The following is a 21981-nucleotide window of genomic DNA, read 5'->3' as shown; positions in this document are numbered from 1 at the left end:
CGGCCTCGCTGGAGACATCCCAAGGCGGTCCAGCCATGAGCACCGACGACCGACTGGCCACAATGGCAGCAGCAGACCACGGCGACGACGCTCTAGGGTGCGATGGCTGTGCAGCGAACCCGGCTATGCACGCGGTCGTCGACAACATGGCCTGAGGTGGCCCACGACACGACAGCCATGCACGCACTCATGTAGCCATGGGGCAATGGCGGCGGAGGTCAAGCGGCTTAGTGGCAGGGTGCTTCGCCGGCTCTAGGCAACAGGCGGGCTGGTGTGGATGAGCAATGCACGATCATCGTGCACCCTGGCGGCGGTGGGGGCGCTGGCTCGTGGGGCATGTGAGCAGCCATGGGGTGCGAGCACTGTGGGACCATGGGGATTCGTGTGTGCTCATGAGGGAGGGCCAACAACGGTGGGCGTAGCCATGGCTGATGCTCAGCTTGGAAGAGCAAGCAGAAATAGAGGCAGAGAGGATAGAGAAGAGCGGCGCAAGAGGAAGAGCGAGGAGACTAGAGCGAGCTCGCCAGGTTAAGGCGGAGCAGTCTGATTGATAGCGACCATGAGCACGTGGCCCAGTCGGCGAATAGAAAAGGACTTGGCGTGATGCAATGAATCATAGTGGCACGACTTCGGTTGGTGATGTCTAGCAAGCCCACATACATGGTGATAGGGTCCGGCAACGCGGCGCGACGCTAGTAAATTGGATGATCGATTGATTCAGAGCAGTGGGGATGCACCACTGTATCCAAGCAGCTAGGACGGCAGTGAGGCTGGACAGCATAGAAAGAGGGACCGAGCGAGAGAGCAAGCTGGGAGGGTGAGCAGGAGCTGGGTCACCTCCCTTCGACAGCAGAAAAAGAAAAGGAAGGAGGAAGCAGCACGAGGGCTTGGCCTCCACGGAATCATGAACGCAGGGACAGACGGCAGCAGCAAGGACGCGAGGGAGCATGCTATAGCTGAACACATGGGCATCGCGTGGCTCGACTGGCGGTGTGCCCATGCATGAGACAACGTAACGTGGATGTGAACAGCGATACGTTATCGGCAACTCTAAAAGATCTAAATCCTATTCACTTCCACCAATAAACATCTCACATGATAGCTCATACTCCGCACCAAGCCATAGAACAAAATATTATGGTGTTATGTAATTATTTTGTGCAAAACAAATCACCACAAACAACACTTTAAAATATAATTTCTGATTTTTAGCGTTGATGCGAGAAGATGGTTTTTAAATTTTAAATTTGATTTTTGAGCCATCAGAAATACCATGGAACAACATTTATTCACCAATCATCGGTTGCATTTTCATCTACTAAACTTGCACTTCAAATTTTTATTTAGGTACCAATTACAAGTTATATTTTATTTTTGTTTATAAAAAATGTTTCCATGCTCAATCCAATAGAACAAGCCATTCACCATTTACTTGCTAGAATCATTGTCGGACATTTTTAAATACTTTTACATACTAAGTGAATTAACTCAGATATTTAGTTTAGTCCATCAAAGTGAACCACATAAGACTCGCTCGTCATTCCATGTGTGTTTTAAAAATCCAAAAATTTATTGGCTAATTCCTCTGAGGTCTAACCTAGGTGCTAAGTGAGCACGTAATACCAAAGGTGCTACAGTTATGCTGACACTAGAAGAAGGGATTTGGTGTTTGAGATTGGTGATTTTGTATATCTCAAAGTTTTACCTATGAGAAGAGTTAAGAGGTTTCATACTAAGGGAAAGTTATCTCCAAGGTTTGTGGGACCTTTTAGGATCGTTGATAGAAGAGGAGAAGCTGCTTATTAGCTAGAGTTACTAGAGCAGCTCTCAAGTGTTCATGATGTCTTCCATGTGTCACAACTTAAGAAATGTTTGAGGGTACCCGAGGAACAGTTACCTTTAGATGAGCTTGATATCTAGAAGGACCTTTCATACAAAGAATATCCAATGAAAATTTTCGAAATAGCTATGAGAGTTACAAGAAGTAAGGCTATAAGAATGTGTAAAGTTCAGTGGAACACACATTCCGAGGAAGAGGCAACTTGGGAAAGAGAGGACGATCTGAGATCTGAGTATCCCTATCTTTTCGAATCATCCGAATCTCGAGGACGAGATTTATCTTAAGGGAGGTAGGTTTGTAACACCCCAAAAATTCTATTCATAAAATAGTGTTTAATTTGGGTATTTATATAAATTTCTATGCATTTGAATCTAGGCCAAAATAATAAATCTTGATTAGTTAAAATTAACTATAAGGTCTAAAAACATGTTTGTTGCATTCATGTCAAAGCATATAATTTTGGTTGAGTGTGGGGATAGGTTGGTTGGGTTTAAATTCAAATTTGATTTAAATTTGATCAAGTTTTCAAGCTTTGTAAATGAAAAAGGCTTCTCTTTTAAACTTTTCTCTCTTTCTCCTTTCTAGCCCAGCACTAGAACCAGCCTAGACCTGTTTTTCTTTTTTTTTCTTTTTTCCACACCTAGATCCTAGCCTTGGGCCCTTGGCGGCCATCCGGCCCGCTCTCCCCTTCCCTTCTCCTTTACACGCACGTGGCCCAGCCCGTTTCGCTTGGGCCAGCAGCGTTGGCCTGCTCGGTGGCCTGAGTGGCCTGCTCCACCCCTCAGTCTCTCTCCCTCACTACACGATTGAGCCCGCTCGTTAGGCACATGGCGCCACGCCTGCTCTCCCTTCTCCCTCTCTAGCGCCTGGGTCTCACCTGTTGGTGCCTAGCCTTCTCCTTTCTCGCGCCAGGAATCATGCGACAGCCTTCATCGTCGTCTTCATTTCCTTCTATGAAGGCCGAGTGATGGCAGCATCAAGGGATGAGCCTTTATGCCTAGCCTTGAAGCCCCAAGCGGTAATGCTCAGGCATCTACCGCCCCTTTCGCCCTATAAATCCCTCCAACGAGCCCTCCCTCTCTTGTTTTCACTCTCTGCTCACACGCCCTCGCTGCCACACTCAAATTCTCCATTTTAGAGCCCAATCACTGCCGCGAACATGCTCAGGAGCTTTGTGGTGCTTCGCCGTGACCGTAGGTGCTCTCCTTTCTTGTTTTCATCAAGGCTTGATCCAAATCTGAGCTCACCAGTGGCCTTTTCTCTCTCCAACCATCGTTGCACGTCGCTGGACCCCATGGTGCCCACCTGGACGTCAAGAACACCTCCATCGGGACCGTGGTATAACATTCGTCATCCCCTTGCCTTCACTTTTGTTTCTAGCTTACGGAATCACCGTATCTGCAAGCTCCACATCCACCGTTCATGGCGCCGCCATGGGGGCCATCGTCTTGATGTGCTCCCCACCTTTGTTTTAGACCAGTCAAGTTCACGAGGTCTCGCTTATCACTCCCACGCTATTGGTTTGGAAAAAGGTGGCCCAAAATGCCGTATCGGCGTTTGCCGTGGTGCTCGGCTCACCATCGGCCATGGCAGGCTCGCTAGAGCCATTATGCAGGCGGCGGGGGATCCACCCTTTTTTTCCCATTGTTTGATCTGTTTTGGACGGTTATGATTAGATGATACCCCCTTTGGGGTCGTAACTGGTTCACTATGGCTCATGGACGCAGCTCATAGCTGCCAGTGCATCGGTGCACGCGCGCATGGTGCACCGCACCAATCGGCGCACGCCACGTCATGCCCAGTCAGCCAGCGACGTGGTCAACCGAGACCCGCTGCGCACGTTTTGTGCTTTAGCCCCTGTACTTTCAAGAAATCAACCCGCGGTCCAACCTCAGTGCAAATGTATTTGTTTTTAGTCTTGTTTTCTTCCATTTTAGCCCCTATGTTTTTGGAAAATAGGACGCACCATCCAGTGAACGTTAGAATTCAGATTTAACTCAAATTTGAGTTTGGTTTATTCACATAAATGACATTGAATCTTATTTTATGCATAACCTTTGCGTTTTAAATCCAATTAGAGTGATTCTTTCGCTCATGTGTTCGTAGCAGTATATAGATTAGTTTATAAGCTTTTCATTCTCTGATTATACTATTTGATGTACTGTTCTAATAGAAGTACATTTGCTTGCATGTGATGATTGTTATGGATGCTCGAATGGTGATGTGGAATGCGTTTAGAAGGTGAACACGAGTTTGTTGAGGAACCAGTTGGTGATCAGCAGCAGTACTAGGAGGAAACCTTTGAGGAAGGCAAGTGTAACATAGGCCCCTTGTACCCATGAACTTTATAATTCATACATATGCATGTGTCTAAATTGAATCACCTTTAAGGACTTTACCTAGATTATTTCTTGCACTACATATCCTTGTTACCTATGGTTTGGGATGCATTTTGGATAGATGTTGCAGCACATAACCAAATAAAATGATAAACATGACTAATGATGTATGCAATTTGTTAAAATCGTGCTTTTTAGGAACTATTTAAGGGGCTAGAGTACTGGGGTTTTGAGTGCTCTAGTACCTCTCCATAAGGACTCAATCCTGAAGCGGCCACCTAGGAGGTTCCATACAATCCCGAGTATCAAATGGCTCTAACTTTAGCCTAGTAACTAGATTATACTAGCTCGTCTATAGCTTTTCGTAAGGGAAAGAGGGGGGCACTAGTTGGTATGTTTCTTTTCCAACCAAGGTGTGTACCATGCCACAACCATGAGTGCCACTCCTAGAGGAGGGCCACATACGGCTAGATAGCTAAAACCTTAGCAGCTATGACTTGTTAGTGCGACTAGCAAAGGGTTATGTGGTAAAACCCTACCATGCTTCCTTGGTAGAGGCGGTGTGGGATTTGCAAACTCCGGCATTAGGAATCATGGCTCGGTGGGTAAAGTTATATAATTTCTACAGAAATATTTAACTTGTTATAACAGGTGGGCTCATGGATACGAGCGGCTCAGATCCTTCTTGATTAGTGGATTACTTGGATGGTTGCGAATGATATAATCTTGATCATTTATTAATACAACTTGGGTTGGTTTATTCACTACAGTAATGACACATGTTTAATAAAAATTGACCAACTAAAATCTGCTTACCGCATTTAAACCGTGTCAAGCCTTTGAGCCTCATAGATCCCTTTGCTATACTTGCTAAGCATGGTGCGCTTACACTTGTTTTATATTCAATGAAGCCCCCAGATAGGTAACAGATGTCATATATGAGGAGTTTCCTAAAGATGTCCAGGACTACTAGTTGAAGTCCACCAGTTGGAGTCCTTGTGTTGGCATGGGCTTAGTTTTTCCACTTTATGTAATAATGTTGCCGATGAGCAAGACTATGTGATAACTTTGTGATGAGATATGCGATGTAATAACATACTTTACTTTGATATTATTGTAATTTGAGATTATATATGTGTTTGGACATCCTAGGCGCACATATATGTGTACTTGGTTTTGATATGCAAAATTAGGTGCGACAGGCAGCACATGAGGGGAGACCCACGGTCGCCTGAGTCACCGGTCGTGTCGAAGGCGTAGGACTCCTACCCAGCGCCATGGTTCTACATCCCCCTCCATGCCATGCCATTGACTCCCCTTTACTAGGATCCTTCCACCCTCATGGGAGCGATCGCCTAGTGAAGGAAGCCAGGCTCACCCAGAGGGAAGCATCGCACTTTATCATCGCCATGGCTGCCAAGAGTTGGATCTGAGAGGAAGAAGAGGAGCCAAAGGGGGGATAGAAGGCACCACATCCCTAGGGCCCCTCTTTATAGCCCCAATTGATGCGCTAAGGGAGCCTCCAAGCCCTCCGATCATCCATCGACGGATAAAGAGGCATCGAGGTACCGGCCAAGCATCCCTTCAATCCCCGCAATATGCCTCTAAGCCGTTGCGTGATGGTAGTTGCGTAGTACAGGCAGAGTCAGGCAGGCATTGACAACAAGTCAAGTCTCTACTCCACTTTCCACCAAGCAGGCCACCCACTTCACGCACGCCTCCTCACAGGACTTGAGGGGATCTGAATCCCCTCGGGCCCACTAGTCACCATTGATGGCCCGGATCTGTGTGCATCAAGTCCCGCGGCTCCTCCTCCGCTAGATCCACTCCACGTGGCCCGATGTCCCATCTCCTAGATGAAGTGGGACGATGTGGGAGCGCACACCTTAACTCCTTCGTCATGCACGACGGCCCAGATGCCATCAAACTGATTGCATAGAGTGTCAGCAAATGGAACGTGCCTAGAAGTCACCATGCCCGCTGACAAGGAGGCCCCACGATGACCTCAGGGTCTGTGCTGGCTCCCCAGATGGAGCAACTTGACCCCCCGATCGATGGGAGCTCGGGCGGCGCACCGCCAAAACCAACCAACCCCCGAAGTTCGGTCGGGAGCCGCTGAGTGATGGACCCAATGAGGGTCCCCCATCCAAGCTCAGTGTGCTCCCCGTACCCTAACCTATTGTTGCAGAAGGTCAGCCCTAGAAGGCCATCCTGAGAGGATCGAGGCCTGCTATTGAAGCCCATAGAAGGGCATGGCGCACTGGGCGCTCAGGTGGCCCCGAGCCAGAGCCCAAACGCTCTTGATCACCCAACCCACGGTAGGTCCCAACCAAAAGGAAGGGTGCCCCAAGCCTAAAGTCAGCAACTCCCAAATGAGTTCACCGAACCCTCGCTCAGGCCTTAGACCTATGCCACATAGGAATAGAGAAGGGGTTAGCACCACTACCGCTTGGCCCCAACAGCCAAGCACCCCTATCACACCAAGGGAGAAGGCCCCATGTAGGGCAACACACTCCCGTTAGCAGAAGCCATCCTTGCCATGGCAAGTTTGATCACCAGAAGATCGAATTTAGCCCTCTGTCGCCATCATGAATTAGGCCAAGTGAGGCCACGAAGGGCTCGAGGGCTCCTAACGAGATCCTAACATATAGGTATGTTAAGCCTCGGGATCAATGGTTCCCGACCGCCCCCTCCAGGATTGTCCGGGTGCTCGGAGGCTATACCCATCGGGTATGCTCGCACACACCCTCGGACGAAGAAACCTGACTAAGCCTGGGCATGGTGTAGCCACCGCTAAGGGCTCGAGGGCTCGCCCAGGCCCAAGGCTCCCGATCGACGACACGCTCGAGCTCGGGCCTTGGCTCCTGCCCGGCTTGCGACGCGAGCCAAGGCCTAGGCGCAAGAAGACAAGCCCCAAGCTACCGAGGCTCGGGGGCTCCCACACGTTATGCTTTGGGCGTGGCCTTGCGGGCCAATCCCACGATAGGGTCACGCACGAGGCATGATACAAGAAGACAAGCTTCCTTCGGACCTAAGAGCCGACCTCCTTTCCCACCAAACTTAGTTATAGATTTTATTTAGGTTTATGCTTGTTAAATATAAATAAATCTATAACTAAGCTATATATGATCCAATGAGTATGAAATTTTTACTATAGTTTAATCATACAATAATTAGCCCACCATAAAAATTTCATCATAATTGAACCATAGAAACTGCAGCTATGAATTATTCCAATTAATTACAGAAAAACATAGATCTAAAGCCACAGCAAAAAACTTTATACTAAAGCGTATCATATTATATGTTCACTGTGTAGATCTACTCATGTGGAGTACAACAAAATTAAATTTTTTATTTTATGATTTTTGTGTGATTTACTATGAATTTTCAAAGATTTAGCCGAAATAAATAAATAAAATGACAAAACCTACTTCAAAACTGCTTATAACAGGGCCAGGGAGGTAAGATGAACAGTTTTAAAAATTGGGAGAGGTGTTTTGTCCGGTTTTAGAGTTTAGGAAGAAAAAGTGGATTTTCACGAAAGTTGAGAAATGTAATGTGAACTTTTTCCTTGGAGCAATACTTTAGAATTCTGGGCCACCAAAAGAAGTGTCCAGATTGATAAAAGGCAGCCCATGATAGCGAGCTCACTTATGGGCCTAACCACGCTAACATGGCACCTGACAGCGGCGAGCCTACCCTAAATTTTGTGGGGCTGATAGACATAGACAGACAGTAACGTTACAAATACTGTGTACCAGTACGTCGATATGCAATACGCTTCTTTTCACAAAAACACTGGTACAACCATTTTGATATTGTGCACTACTTTGGCCTTGTTTAGTTCCGAAATTTTTTTTCAAAAAGTGCTACAGTAGTCATCACATCCAGTAGTCATCACATCGAATCTTGCGATACGTGCATGGAGCATTAAATATAGACGAAAAAAACTAATTGCACAGTTTTGTTGGAAATCGCGAGACGAACGTTTTGAGCCTAATTAGTCCATAATTAAATATTAATTGTCAAATAAAAACGAAAATGCTACGGTGGCCAAAATCCCAAACTTCACCCAACTAAACAAGGCCTTTGATAAATGAATCAGATGGGAGAAACTTCCTTTCCCCTCCGTTGCAACGTAAAAATATACCACTTTTAAACTTGTTATAAAGTAGCCAATCTTACAGATGACTTTTCAGTTGCAACTAGAAAACTGTAGCGCGGCGTTGCCGCGCTTCTCCACTATATATATTCTCTGTTTATACTAACATTCGTGTTTTTTTTATCATTATTCGGTGGAATTTGAGAATATTAAATATATGGTTTTACCAAGAATAATATGGTAATATTAATACAAGTAAGGTTCACCTTATCTAATATGTTTGCTTACGTCTATTTGTTAATGCTATTTAGAGGACCCTAGTGATTTTGAGTTGAGTTATACTTACTCATGTCGAGTGGGTGAAGGTAAAGTAAAATTTGTGGTGTTTTGCATTGACATATTAATATTTGGAGCTAACATATTTTTATTCGATGTTATATGGTTATTTTGTTCTTGTCGTTCATCTAAATGACATCAAGATGGAGATGATGAATTGCAAAAGGTCTATTGACATTTTGAGCATAGCCGATTATAGCATAGAGGCAAAGGAAACCTTTTGGGAGGGGGAGTGGAAAATATCAATTGTTATCTTTGAATCGTATTAATGAATCGGTAATATTACTATATCAGTTTGATCATTTTTCGGTTAGCTGTATTTTTTGTTGAACTATTTTTTTTTTTTTTGCATTGTCATATAAGTTTTTTACGCGTGAATCTTTTAACCAGTGTGGAATCGACAGGATCAATTCCATGCTTAATAGCAATAAAATAAGAATAAATACATCAAATATTTTGAAAAGGTAATAAAAACATTACTGACGCATCGAGCTTATTTTTATGATTCCTCGAGCGCAGAAACCATGATATTTGTTTTTCAAGTCTAAGCTTTATTCAAATTAAAAAAAATATATGTATTAAACTACTTTAAAAAATGTTGTTGTAAAAAATTGGTTTATCGATTATGATGTCACCCAAAACATATCAGTAAACAGCAGATTCATATCAGAGAAAGGGAGAGGCTAAACCGCAAAAGCGCACGTACTATTGCGCGCACTCGGTTCACCGACCATGGACCATCCAGGGGACGAGAGAGTGGTCCACCGTGAACCATGTCCACCGAGGTTTGTTGGTGGTATGTGTGTATTTGTAATGTATTGCTAGATTTATTTTGGTAAAGGGAAACAGCCGTATTTCGTAGGCATGCCATCATGTGACGTCATCAACAAGCTAATAAGCAACAAGTCAGACAATGCTCCCAGCCGGTGGTTGCTCTGCGCCGGGCTTGCGCAGCTGAGTGCTCACGCGTGCGAGTGCGGGCTCCGGTGAGTGGCGTAGGGATGCCTACGATCTGCCTTGGAAGTGTCCGGGGCTAGCCGTCGCCGGAGCTGCCGGCAGTGGCTCAAGTGGCGGCGCCATAGGCGGGATTTGGGAGAGCTCGATTTTGAAGTCCACGCGTGCGCGCAGCAGTGCGAGCGAGCGGGCGTGGGCACAGCTGTCCGGCGACCCTAGGTCGGTGGCCCCGGCCACCCCTGCGCGGTTGGGTGTGCGAGCTGCGGGGGCTACGGACGTGGTACCCCCGTCCAACCTGGAGCGGCATCAGGGGCCCCTGCGCTGGCGGCGCCGCGGGAGCGCACGGGCGTGGCGGCCCCAGCTGGCCTGGCGTAGGCGAGGGCCCCAGCGACCCCAGCGCAGGGGGGGTACGGGCGCGGTGGCTCCGGTCGCAGGCAGTGCGTGGAGGCGGCAGCGTTTTGGGTCTCCCGCTGCGTCGCCACGTCGGGAGAGAGGGAGAGAGAGGAAGGGGCGCGAGGGCAGCAACGACGGCGGGGGCAGGCAGCGCGAGGCCGCGGCGAGCTCTGGGCGAGGAGGGTGAGGACATTGGATTTGGGCCGGCGGAAGGGGCGGTGCCGGAGGAGGAGAGGCTGCGCCGCTGCGGGACGAGAATGTTCGTAAGCTGAGAGGAGGCCAGGACTGCGGGTTGATTCAACTAAAGTTCGAGGTTTCTTTTACAAAAAGACCGGGGCTCGCACAATCTAGACCGTCCGCGTGGCCGATCCGATGGCCGGGGAAAACGGGCGACGTGGCCATGCTGCCTGACCCTCTTTTGGTACAGGATTCCAATATAAGAAGATGTTTGCACTGGCTGTTGAAAGCCTTTCTCGCCGAGTTGTGCAGCTCGCAACTCTTTTGGGCTCTTGGTTGGGCCTTGGCCTGCCCGTTTTGTCCCCTTAAGGCCTCAATAGTTTTTACGTAAGGTTCACGTCCATTTCATCAATAGCGAACTGAATTTAATCTAATTGGTTAGACCCATGGCGAACTGAGCTTAGGGTGTGTTTAGTTGGGGATGTGAAAATTTTTGGGTGTCACATCGGATGTGTCTGAAGGATGTCGGGAGGGGTTTTTGGATACTAATAAAAAACAAATTACAGAACCCATCAGGAAACTGCGAGATGAATCTAATGATACTAATTAATCGGTCATTAGCACACGTAGGTTACTGTAGCACTTAAGGTTTTTTATGGACTAATTAGGCTTAAAAGATTCGTTTCGTGATTTTGCCGAGAACTGTGCAATTAGTTTTCTTTTTCGTCTATATTTAGTACTCCATACATGTGTCTAAACATGCTCTTTTACTGTAGGAGATAAAAAATTTTGGAAACTAAACAGGGCCTTAGCCTAATTGGTCTGACAACTTGCTTAGCCTCGGTTAACGTCCGTTGCCTTCCATCAAAATCAAAATCTGCTACGACTAAAAACAACAAAGTGTGGATATTTTTTGGTGCGATATTTGTTTTGGTTTGTTTGTCTGTCCACGCCTGCGATCCCACGATATCTCCTGCATACATAATTCTTCTTGATTAAATATTGTCTGTTATGTGATAGATGAATCACGATAATATAGGAAGTAGAAAATTATTGTGCTATCCATATACACATTGTATATTTGCATCCACCAGCATACATGGCAACGAGCAAAAGGAAAGAGAATTAACACAGAAGGAAAGAGAATTAAGACAAAAAGGATTATCTTTGTATTTCTGAGAATCTTGCCAAATCTGCCTATATTTAATTACTTCTCTTTTCTGTATTTGTAAAAGGGACAACTTTTTCCTCCTTTCATTTGGTTTTACGCTCACATGTTCCATTGTCCTCGCTTGCTGTTTCAGGTAGCGTGCTCGTGCGTTGCTACGGGACAACTAAATCTTTTGTACTAATAATCTCCTACAACTAAAAAGAACAAAGTGTAAATATTTTTTAGTGTGATATTTATTTTGGTTCGTCTTTCTGTCCACGTCTGTAATCCCATAACATCTCCCGCATGCATAATTCACCTTGATTGAATATTGCCTGTCATATGATAGAGGAATCACAATAAAATAGAAAGTAGAAAATTATTGTACTATCCATATACACATTGCATGTTTACATCCACCAGCATATATGACAACGAGCAAAAAGAAAAAAAAAATTAACACAGAAGGAAAGAGAATTAAGACAAAAGAAACATCTTTGCATTTCTGAGAACCTTGTCAAATCTATCTACAGTTAATTACTTTCTCTCTTTGTATTTACAAAAGGGACAGCCTTTTTCTCCTTTCATTTGGTTTCACGCTCACGTGTTCCATCGCCCTCGCTAGCTGTTTCGGGTAGCGTACCCGTACGTTACTACGGGACAACTAAATCTTTTGTACTAATAATCTCCTATAACTAAAAAGAACAAAGTGTGGATATTTTTTATACGACATTTATTTTGATTCGTCCGTCTGCCTACGTCTGCGATCCCATGATATCTCCCACATGCATAATTCTTCTTAATTGAATATTGCCTGTTATGTGATAGAGGAATCACGGCAAAATAGAAAGTATAAAATTATTGTGCTATTCATATACACATTGCATGTTTGCATGCACCAGCATATATGGCAACGAGAAAAAAAAAGAGAATTAACACAGAAGGAAAGAGAATTAGGACAAAGGAATCTATTTGCATTTATAAGAACCTTGCTAAATCTATCTACATTTAATTACTTCTCCTTTTTTATTTGTAAAAGGGACAACTTTTTTCTTTTTTCATTTGGTTTCACGCTCACGTGTTCCATCGCCCTCGCTTGCTGTTTTAGGTAGCGTGCCTGTGTGTTGCTACGGGATAACTAACAATTTATACTAAAAACACACGGATCGCACGATAAGATAACAATACTGTTAAATTAAATACCAACGTTAAAGTGACATTTAATCCAAAAAAAAGTTTATGAATTTAACACAGTCACGGAGTACGCGCGCTCATAAAATGTAAAGAAATGGATATCGAAGATTTCTTCCTACCAATATAAAACATTATCTTAGCCGTATCAGAGAAAGGTCTATAAAGTGAGTTTACGAGTCTGCGACGTCGCGTACTCCGTGACTATGTTAAATTCATAAGCTTTACTTTTTAGATTAAATATCATTTTAGTGTTAGTATTTAATTTTTACCTTATTATTATCTTATCGTGTGATCCGTTTGTTTTCGGTATAAATTATGAGTTATCCGGCAGCAACACGCTAAGTAGATAGATAAAGAAAAAACTCGGAGCATCTGTTGCAGGCCGCCTCACACCGCCTCCGCCCGCGCGCCTCCTCGCCGCCACCGCCCGCGCGCCTCCTCGCCGCCGCAGCGCGCGGCTGCGGTTGCTGCCTCCACCCGCCACCCACCAGTCGCCTCCTCGTACGTCGGCACACCGCCGCCGCCCGCGCGCCTCCTCGACGCCGCGCGCGCGGGGCTCCGGTTGCTGCCTCCCGCTGACGACGCCACCCGCCGGTCGCCTCCTCGCACCTCGTCACACCGCCGCCGCCCTGCACCACCCTGTTGTTACTGCCTGCCGCCACACACTTCCCCGATCTACTGCTCACCACCGCTGTTCGCAAGGTCAGATTAATCCCTCCTTGTTTTCGATTTATTTCTGCTGGATCTAGCATTACTAGTTTTGCTTGTGGCGTGATGAATTTGTTGGTATTCTGACTGAGTTCTGTGTGACTTTGTACTTCTTCATTTGACCTAGGGTTTTAACTCGAATTGATTGTATAATTCTGTAGTGGCTGCTTAGGATTTTTAATTGCGCAATATATTGTGAATCTCTAGTACGATAAACTGAAATAACCTAAGCTATAGTAACAATTTGCTGTTGCATGGGTACTTGTCTTCAGACCATGGGCAACTGCTGGCCTTGTATCCTGTTTCGGTATCCAATTTCTGAATCCTGTTGTGTCATATTTACTTGTCTGATTGACACAAGTCCAGTGAGCAAATGGGGAAATGGTGGCATTTTACCAAATTTAACTCATTATTTGTATTAAATAGCTTATTTGTTTCACTGGGGAATGCACAGTGAAGCAGGTTCAACCCAACATCTACTTGTGTGCTCAATGTGGCATCATTTGATTATTCCACTGAAATTTCTAACCTAATTTGTGTCTGATGCAATCAGGAATTTTATGTACTCATTTCATGAGCAGACTTAGAAAGCTGAATTCTAATGATTATATCTGAGTAGTGGGTTAGTGTTAGAAGTTGGGATAGTAAAGCAGATTAGCTTTCACCCTTCCCCTACCCTAAACAGTCCTTGGGAGAAAAAGTAATGATACCTGACACTTCTCACAGCCTTTTCCCTGGAATGCCTAGTAACTAGTCTCAATTTAGTTTAATTTTGAAACTATAATAGCAAAAGTAAAGCTGATGTAATGGTCATTATTATGTTTTAAATTTGTATTTGATTATGTGGAAGTTGATTCCTAAACCAGAAATCCAATTGGAAACCACCAGTTCAAGTGTGACCTGCTGATTGCTAAGTTGTATCCTAGTACAATGTTTATATTGTTGCTTGACACAGTGACAAAGCCAGAAAAAAATTTAGGAGGGGCTGAACAAAAGAATAGAGGTTTTTTTATCTTCCCTTAACCTTAGCCCCTCCTATCTAATACATGTATGCATAAAATTTTAAGGGAGGACTTAGGAAAACTCCACGTGCTCAGGATGGGTAGGGGGGGCTGAAGCCCCACCGCTGGCTACGTCCCTGGCTTGACAGATGAAAGTACCAGTGTTTGTTTTGAGGTTCAGGATGGCAGTGTTTATATTGTTGCTTGGCAGATGAAAGTACCCGCATTAGTTTTGAGGTTCAGGATGCACTGTAAATTTTCATTTTCTAACACAATTATGCATGTACTTCACCGGTATGTTCCAGTGTCCATGCTGAAACCCACCATTGGTGTAATAAAGTCCCATGTAGTATCAGTTCTTCCTAGGTGTTCGCTAATATAAGTTTTATGTCTCAAATTCACTAACTCATCTAAATCCTGCACAATATGATAGTTTGGTGAACCATGAGTTCCGTTGTTCATTGCCACTTGTCCTGTGAACTCTTGATTGAACTCTTAGTGCTAGCAGTCTAGCACATATGAATTTGTTTCCTGATTTTTCCATATTTTTTCTATAGAAAACCATGGAGGGGGCTGATGGCAAGCAGGATTCAGAAACCACATTTATCATCAAAGTTCACAGAGAACCTGCCATCATTATCAATGGTGTTCCAGATTTGCCCTCTGATTCCACAGCTGTTTCTCAATCTTTAGTAAAAATTGACACAGAACCTCAGGTTGATCCTCAATTTGGTGAATGGTTGGAAGGGAGGAAAGTGCGGAAGCTTTTTGGAGACACGCATTACGTCGGGAAAGTGGCCAAGTATGTCAGTGAAAGCAACTGGTACAACATCATTTATGATGACGGAGACCAGGAAGATCTTGAATGGCGTGAACTTGAGGAAGTTCTACTGCCATTGGACATAACTGTTCCACTCAAAACACTTGTTATGGACAAGTGCAAACTTAAGGGATCAGTTTCTGACTTCAGCAAACCGAAGGTGGGTAGACCAAGGAAAATATATGCTACAATGGATGATAGTATGAAGAAAACATCACATACAGTTACAATATCCCAGGGAAATGATGCAAACAATCAGATGGCGATAGTTAGAGTAGAAGGCCAAGGGCAACAATCAAATAATGTGCCAGGTTTGCTTCCAGCTTCTACGCCCAATGACATTAGTGGCCAGTTAGTGACTGCCATAACAGAAGGAAATGCTCAAGCATGCTTGCAAGCTAGAAATGAACCTAGGAAGAGGGGCAGGCCTCGAAAAGATAGATCTTTATCTGCTGATATTCAGCCTAAAAAAAGAGGCAGGCCTCCAAAAAACAGGAATGCGCAGAGCGCCGAAAGAGATTCTCTGGCGCTTGTGCCAGTGCAAGATGATACACAAGAATCTTCCAGGAAACAGAACAGCACCCTTATTCGCAATGCAATGACAGCTCGGGCAGAGAAACTGAAAAGAGAAAATTTGCGTGCTCAAAGCACACGATCTGGAACTCGGTTATTCTAGGAAGAAAGTAGTTTCACTTCTCCAATATAGATATCTGTAAGCATTTCAGAATCTATGTATGATGGTGACATCTAGCTTTGTACACATATATATTTTGTACAACCCTGCGGACATCAAGACTTGTAAAACTAAATCTGCTATGCCAATGCTATCGTATTCTTTCCTATACAATTATGTTTTCAATCCATCGAAGCTTCGAGTATATGTGGTCTCAGAAGTTCTCCATGTGGAAATGGAACCTAGTTGTGGTTGTCTGGCTGAATTCTTTCGAAAGATCCTTTAATTGTTTTGTGAGCGTTGGAGGTCCACAATAGAAAACTCCTGGAATTTTTTAGAAAAAATATTAAGTGCTGTACTGAAGATGAAAACTTTCGTGTCACCCGCCGCTGTTCACTAACAGGTGGCTCACCTATGCGAGAGTTTCTGTGTGCATTGGCCAAATCAGAGAATACCTTTCTCCAGTTTGGTCTTGCAAAATGTGTTCGAATCTGCAACAGAGACCTCCGTTAAACAAAACAAACAACATATGCAAAACAATTTACAGTCGAGCAAAAAGGAATTCATCATATACTTTGCTGCCGGAGACGATATCCATGCCGTTTTTGGCACGCTGAAGTGACTGGACCATGGCAATCAGAGCTGACCTTGCATCACCTTCTTCATACACGCTGGTCAGGTAATTGTGCATCTCTATAACATTCTGCAGTAACCAGATTTCATCTTAGTTTATGTTCTACTGTAGAGGGATGGCATGTGAAAAGGCAATTAAGAGAAATGAGAGTGAGACAGTACGCTGTGATCGCTCCCAGCAACCTCATTCATGACTCCTTTGAACCATTCGAAAGATCCTTGCTCTCTGGTGACCCAGTAGAAGTAAGCCCTTCCTGGACCATTGTTCTTGAAGCTGCCTATCTCAGAGCCGTGGATGCTTTCCACCTCCTGTTTAATCAACTCAGTACAGCTATCAGCTACCCTTGATTTTCTTAACAGTATCGAAAATATGCATTAAAAAGGAAAATTACTTCGGTGGATTTTAGGTTGTTCAACATATCCTTCAGTATGCTGATGAAAGGAGTTGCTCCTATTCCAAGACCAATAAGCAGAAGAATGTCATATTTCTTGTAATTTTGTGCTGGTGCACCGTATGGCCCGTCTATATAGACCTTGGGAAACCTAAAGAAAACACAGCAAAGCTGACCAGGTTAATAAATTCGTAAAGTTGCAGTAACTTCTCAAAAACCAATCAAACTATAGGATGTGCCAAAAAGAAAAAAGTTAAGCACCTAGTGTCCTCAGTCTGGGCGTCTGCCACAACTGTAGTTTCAAGTCTTGTAAGGGTAGCCTTCTTGGAAGTTACTTGTGCCTCACAAGCCTGTGCGAACAATCTACATTATTCTTTTCTGGTAGTCCACATTATTGATTATTCTGCTATAAATTTTTTTTAACAGTCTTGCTACTCTTCCAACTTCTACAGTTGTGCTGCCTCAAAGTAAGGGCCTGTTTAGTTCCCAAAATTTTTTGCGCAGTACCCATCACATCGAATCTTGCGGCACATGCATGGAGTACTAAATGTAGACGAAAAAAAAAACTAATTGCACAGTTGGGCGAGAAATCGCGAGACGAAACTTTCGAACCTAATTAGTCCATAATTAGACACTAATTGCCAAATACAAACGAAAGTGCTACAGTAGCCAAAAACCAAAAATTTTTAGATCTAAACGCGCCCTAACCTTCCCCAAAAGCACCCGAAGTTCGGATGTCCAGTCACCCAGCGTGCGGATATGCACACTCAAGTAGTCATCGCCTGGTGCTGAAGTTATAGAGAAGGGGTGCCTGCAAATATCGGAGAATTGTAAGCAAGAACCACAGATAAATTACTTCTTGGAGATGTATGCAACAATTTACGAAATGATACCATTCGAAAGGTGAGACTTCTGGGCACTTTACAAACAGATACATCCCACTCTTGTACTTGAAACCCTGTGGCTTCTTCATGTGAATAGAGAGCACATTTCCAGGATAAATTGCTGCCTGCATATACAGTCAGAATGGACCAGTCAGCATTTGTAATGATTAACAGTCAGAATGAACCAAAAAATTTTAACCCTGTTTGGATTGACTAAAATAAGTTTCTAGCTGCTAAACAAACTCTAGCTGATCTACACAGTTCAGCTTATGGTCCAGTTTATAGCCCTTTTTGAACTATTCAACCAACCCGCTTATAAAAAGCTATTAGCTGGCTCCCTCCGGCTATGGCATCTTATAAAAAGCTTAACTGATCCAAACAGATCTTAGTTCAATAGCTTACCCTCACAATTGCCGCATGGTAGTTGTTCTCACGAAATTTCCTGATGATTCTTTCACAGGCATAGAAGAGGACAGGGACAATCAGGTACATCCATGTCTGCATGAACAGTTGAGATCATCGGCATGCCATTTCACTGCTCTGGTGTGTGTGTGTGTGTGGTGTGCGGGGTGGGGGGGATTGAGTTTCATCTCAAAGCAAGGTGCCTGAGGCTTACCGTCTTCTTGTACCACTCCCTGGTGAGGAATATGAAGTAGGAATGCACCACCAGCAGGATATATGCAATGACCAGCAGGTGGTGGGCGTACCAGAAGGCATTGAAACCGGCAAGGTGGTGCAGCGGCGATGGCAGCTTCACCACACTCCGCCTGAAGGAATGTGTTGCCAGCGTGAAGGAGAAGGACATTATGATGATCATGAGGATTCCGGTGACCCCGGGTATGCTCTCCAGCAAGTCCGGGTAAGTCGGCTGCTTGTAGTGGAAGTTGGACCCCAAGGTAGCCATGAATTTGTCCGTTGGGCAGCTGATCAGCCTTGGGAAGTCACAGGTCACGTGTGCGAGCGTGTGGATCGCTGTGGCGACCGCGATAAACAGCGCCATGATCTTGTGGAAGTTGATGTTGTCATCGAAGGGTATGACATGGCTGAGCGCGGTGGACCTGAGCGTCGTCAGCGTATTCCGGCAGACGGGCAGCAGGATGAGGGCCATGTTGAGCTTGAGGGTCTCGGCGGCGCCCTTGGCAACGCAGACACAGTAGCCCATCACCTGGAACGCAGTTCGGCGCTTGTATTGCTCGAACTTGTACACGAACAAGACGAGGTTGACGACCAGCCACAGTGTCACGAGCCATATCCGCTTCCAGTTCTCGTGGATGAAGTCCACCGTCTTGGACAAGTGCCGCTTCAGCGGGTTCCGGTACCGCGACGGGATCATCGTCCGCGCCAGGCTCGACGGCGTCCGCTTCAGCTTCTCGGGCGCCTGCGCGCTCACCATGCCCCGGAGCAAAGTCTCCAGTTGCCAAATCTGCATTGTTTGGAGCACACTGTTGGTTGTAAGCAACGCAAACCATTCATCCCTGTTGGACAGAAAGCAAATGCTGTTTCTGCACGAGCACGACCTCGATGTAGCCGCGGTCGTCCGGGTCGAGTTCTTCCATGATCAGGGACGCGTAGGTCGCGGCGTGACCCTTCAATTTGGCTAGCTTGTTCGCTGACGCGCTCAGTATAATAACCTGCCAGGAGAACAAATAAAAAAGCAAATTAATTCGTTGATAATTTGGTAAGTTCATACTCCTAAATATTTGATCAACCAAATCGTGATAAGTTGCCATCGCTCACCTCTTTGACCTCATCTTCCGTGAGCATCCCATCACCGTTCTTGTCGCACCTGAGTCAGACGCAGAGGAGAATTCGTTTCATCAGTAGTTGAATAATGGGCGTGCCGTTTGGGCAGGAACGAGGGGCGGTGGACCTTTACATGTCAAAGAAAATGCGCAGCCGCGAGTCGAAGTTCTGGTCGGTCATCTCCTCCCAGAACTCCTTGAGCTGCTCCTTGGTGATGCCGTCCTCCGGCTCCAGGTTCCACCTCCGCGCCAGCGCCACGAACAGCTCGCCGGCAAACTCCTTGGAGTCCCCCATGCCTTGAGAATGAGATCAGTCAGTCAGCCACGGATCATCCATTGATAATGGGCACCAGCAACACGAACTGTTTGAAGCACAAAAATGAAAAAGAAAACAAACAAGAATTCCTAAAGCAAGCATAAGAAAGAAAACAAACAAGAATTTCTAAAGCAAGCATAAGATTTCGATGCACATATAACCATTGCTGTGCTGTCATGTCAGTGCCTTGCGGTTCTTATCAGCATCTCAGCGATCGATTTTTTTTAGTTTATTTCCAGTCTGGATCAAACCAAAGCACTTAGGCAGCATGTGGCCAACCGACAGAAGAGGCAATCTCGATCGAGCAGGAGCAGTAGTACACCAGTACTCTTACTTACCTATGCACTTGCCGAAGCTCTCCTTCTGGAGTCGCCCGCTGCCCTTGGTCATGTCGTCGAAGCGGCGTTCGACGGCCTTCCAGCCCTCCTTGCCGCCGGAGGTCTTGTCGAGGAAGCGCAGGCCGCGGAGCCCCATCTGCGCGCTGGACTGCATCCGCGTCATCCTCCCCGGCCGCATCCCGGTCATCCCCTCGGGCACCTTCATCGACACCCGCGACGCGAACTGCCTCACCCCCGACACCAGCCGCGACGGCTGCTTCATGAGCCCGCGCGCGAACCCTCCCGGCGGGGGCGGGAGCCTCCCCGCCCCCGCACCCGCACCCGCCCCGGGCGACTGCGCCCTGCTGCCCCCGTCGACGACGGTGATGCCCTCCAGCGGCGGCGATCGCCTGTCCCCGTACCCCGCCATGTCGCGGCCCACCAGATAACCCGCAATGCCGCTCGCCGCCGGCCGGCCGGCCGGCCCGCTCTCGAAGGAGGAGGATGGCGGCTGGGCCCACCTGCGGGCGAGGGGTGGTGGGGGGGGGGCCGGAGGAAGCAGGGGGACAGAGATGGCGGGTAACATGCGCGTCCTCTCCCAGTTATAGCCGTTGAGGCGCCGCGCGGTCACGGCTATCTACCTGGCGACGGCGCGCGAACCGTCGGATACGAGATCTGCGGCCCGCGTGGCTGTCCCCACCTGCCGCGAGATATCGGGTTGGTGAGCCGTGCGCAGCGCCGCCGTATGGCGCGAGTTTCTCTTTCCATCCGGCGCAGGAAAGACCGGGCACACGTGGGTGTATATGCGCCGTCTGATAAGGACGGGCGGTGGGAGATGTGAGCGGGAGGGGCGTTAGGTAGGGCGCGCTGAGAAACGTGGCGCCGCCTGCACTCTTTTGCCAGGGACGGCGGTGCACGGAGGCTGACAGCGTGGGACCCGGAAGAAAGGAGGTTTGTTGGTGCGTGTCGTGTGTGCACGGCTTTGCCGCTGGCAGCTGGGCCACGGCAGTCATCGGGAGGTGGAGAACAAAAGCGAGGCATATCAGTGTCCATTTGCTGTGGAGTTTTGGAGTATTATTGATGATGAACTCAACTCTCAACGGTTTTAGTTATATATAAGAAATGAAGGATCATGCATCGTATATGGTTTTATCATGGTAGTCACGTTTCAGTGACAAGGTGCATGTACGTGCCAAATTACCAGCCTCTCAAGTCTCAAGTATATATAATATAAGGGTAGAATAATTGTTTTGGTTCCTAAACTATTACTCGAGGCTCAATTTCATCTCTCAACTTTCAATACGGTCATTATAGTTCTCACACTCTACTTTTAGACTCAATTTCATCCTAGAACTGTGAAGATGGTTGTTTCAGTCCTCAAACTTTGTATTTTAAACTCATCTTCATCCAAAGTGTATTTCGATCTTTAAACTTTTATTTTCAACTCAACTTTGTAAGTCGTCCTATGTGAAACGCTGCACTGTTGCACCTGGTCACCTCCAACACCTCCGGCGATTGAAGATAGAAAAATAATATTAATTCAAAAACTCTTTACTGGCCATTAATAATTCCAAGCTGTTATTTTTAATGTTACCTTATAGCGGTACCGTTTTTATATATCCGACTAAATGATTTTTGTGGGTAAATGGATATATTGGAACAATAGCATATCTATAATTATTTCCTTAACTACTTCTAGAGTTAGGATCAACTAATAACCATTTGTAAAAAAAAATAGTATTTTTATCCATAGGCTAAAAATAATTCATATTTAAGAATATTTAGATCTACATTCATATTCATCTTAGAATATGAATATAAATATTGAAAGTGTGTTATCCGATTCGGTAGCTGGAACGACGCTAGGGACAATAGTACCCAATGATAACTGACCATCTCAAATATTGGATGGTGTTGGAAAAAGGACGAAGTTGAGCAAAAATGCATTTTGATAATTCATGGATGAAATTATACCTAAAATATAAATTTTTCTTTTTGGGGTGACAA

At 45.7% G+C, this 21981-nt stretch overlaps 2 protein-coding genes across 2 annotated transcripts; one reads left to right on the top strand and one right to left on the bottom strand.

The window, feature by feature from the left end:
- Window positions 1-12839: 12839 nt before the first annotated feature.
- On the top strand, window positions 12840-15861 carry LOC136450698 (uncharacterized). The gene is made up of 2 exons (XM_066451262.1): window positions 12840-13190; window positions 14755-15861. Exon 2 carries the CDS (start codon window positions 14761-14763, stop codon window positions 15691-15693), a length of 933 nt encoding a protein of 310 aa, XP_066307359.1. The 5' UTR covers window positions 12840-13190; window positions 14755-14760; the 3' UTR covers window positions 15694-15861.
- Window positions 15643-20549, bottom strand: LOC136450696 (putative respiratory burst oxidase homolog protein H). The gene is made up of 14 exons (XM_066451261.1): window positions 19996-20549; window positions 19476-19638; window positions 19337-19385; window positions 19117-19230; window positions 18216-19022; window positions 18002-18097; window positions 17609-17724; window positions 17424-17526; window positions 16977-17065; window positions 16716-16866; window positions 16486-16632; window positions 16265-16393; window positions 16103-16181; window positions 15643-16014 (listed from the first exon to the last, which is right to left on the bottom strand). The coding sequence occupies exons 1-14, from the start codon at window positions 20402-20404 to the stop codon at window positions 15905-15907; spliced, it is 2562 nt and encodes an 853-aa protein (XP_066307358.1). The 5' UTR covers window positions 20405-20549; the 3' UTR covers window positions 15643-15904.
- Window positions 20550-21981: the final 1432 nt, after the last annotated feature.

The sequence above is a fragment of the Miscanthus floridulus genome, chromosome 5 (assembly GCF_019320115.1).
Source record: "Miscanthus floridulus cultivar M001 chromosome 5, ASM1932011v1, whole genome shotgun sequence".
In the NCBI taxonomy this organism is placed as follows: Eukaryota; Viridiplantae; Streptophyta; class Magnoliopsida; order Poales; family Poaceae; genus Miscanthus; species Miscanthus floridulus.
Note: the sequence above shows the minus strand (reverse complement) of the source record. Positions and strands in the feature narration are given on the sequence as shown.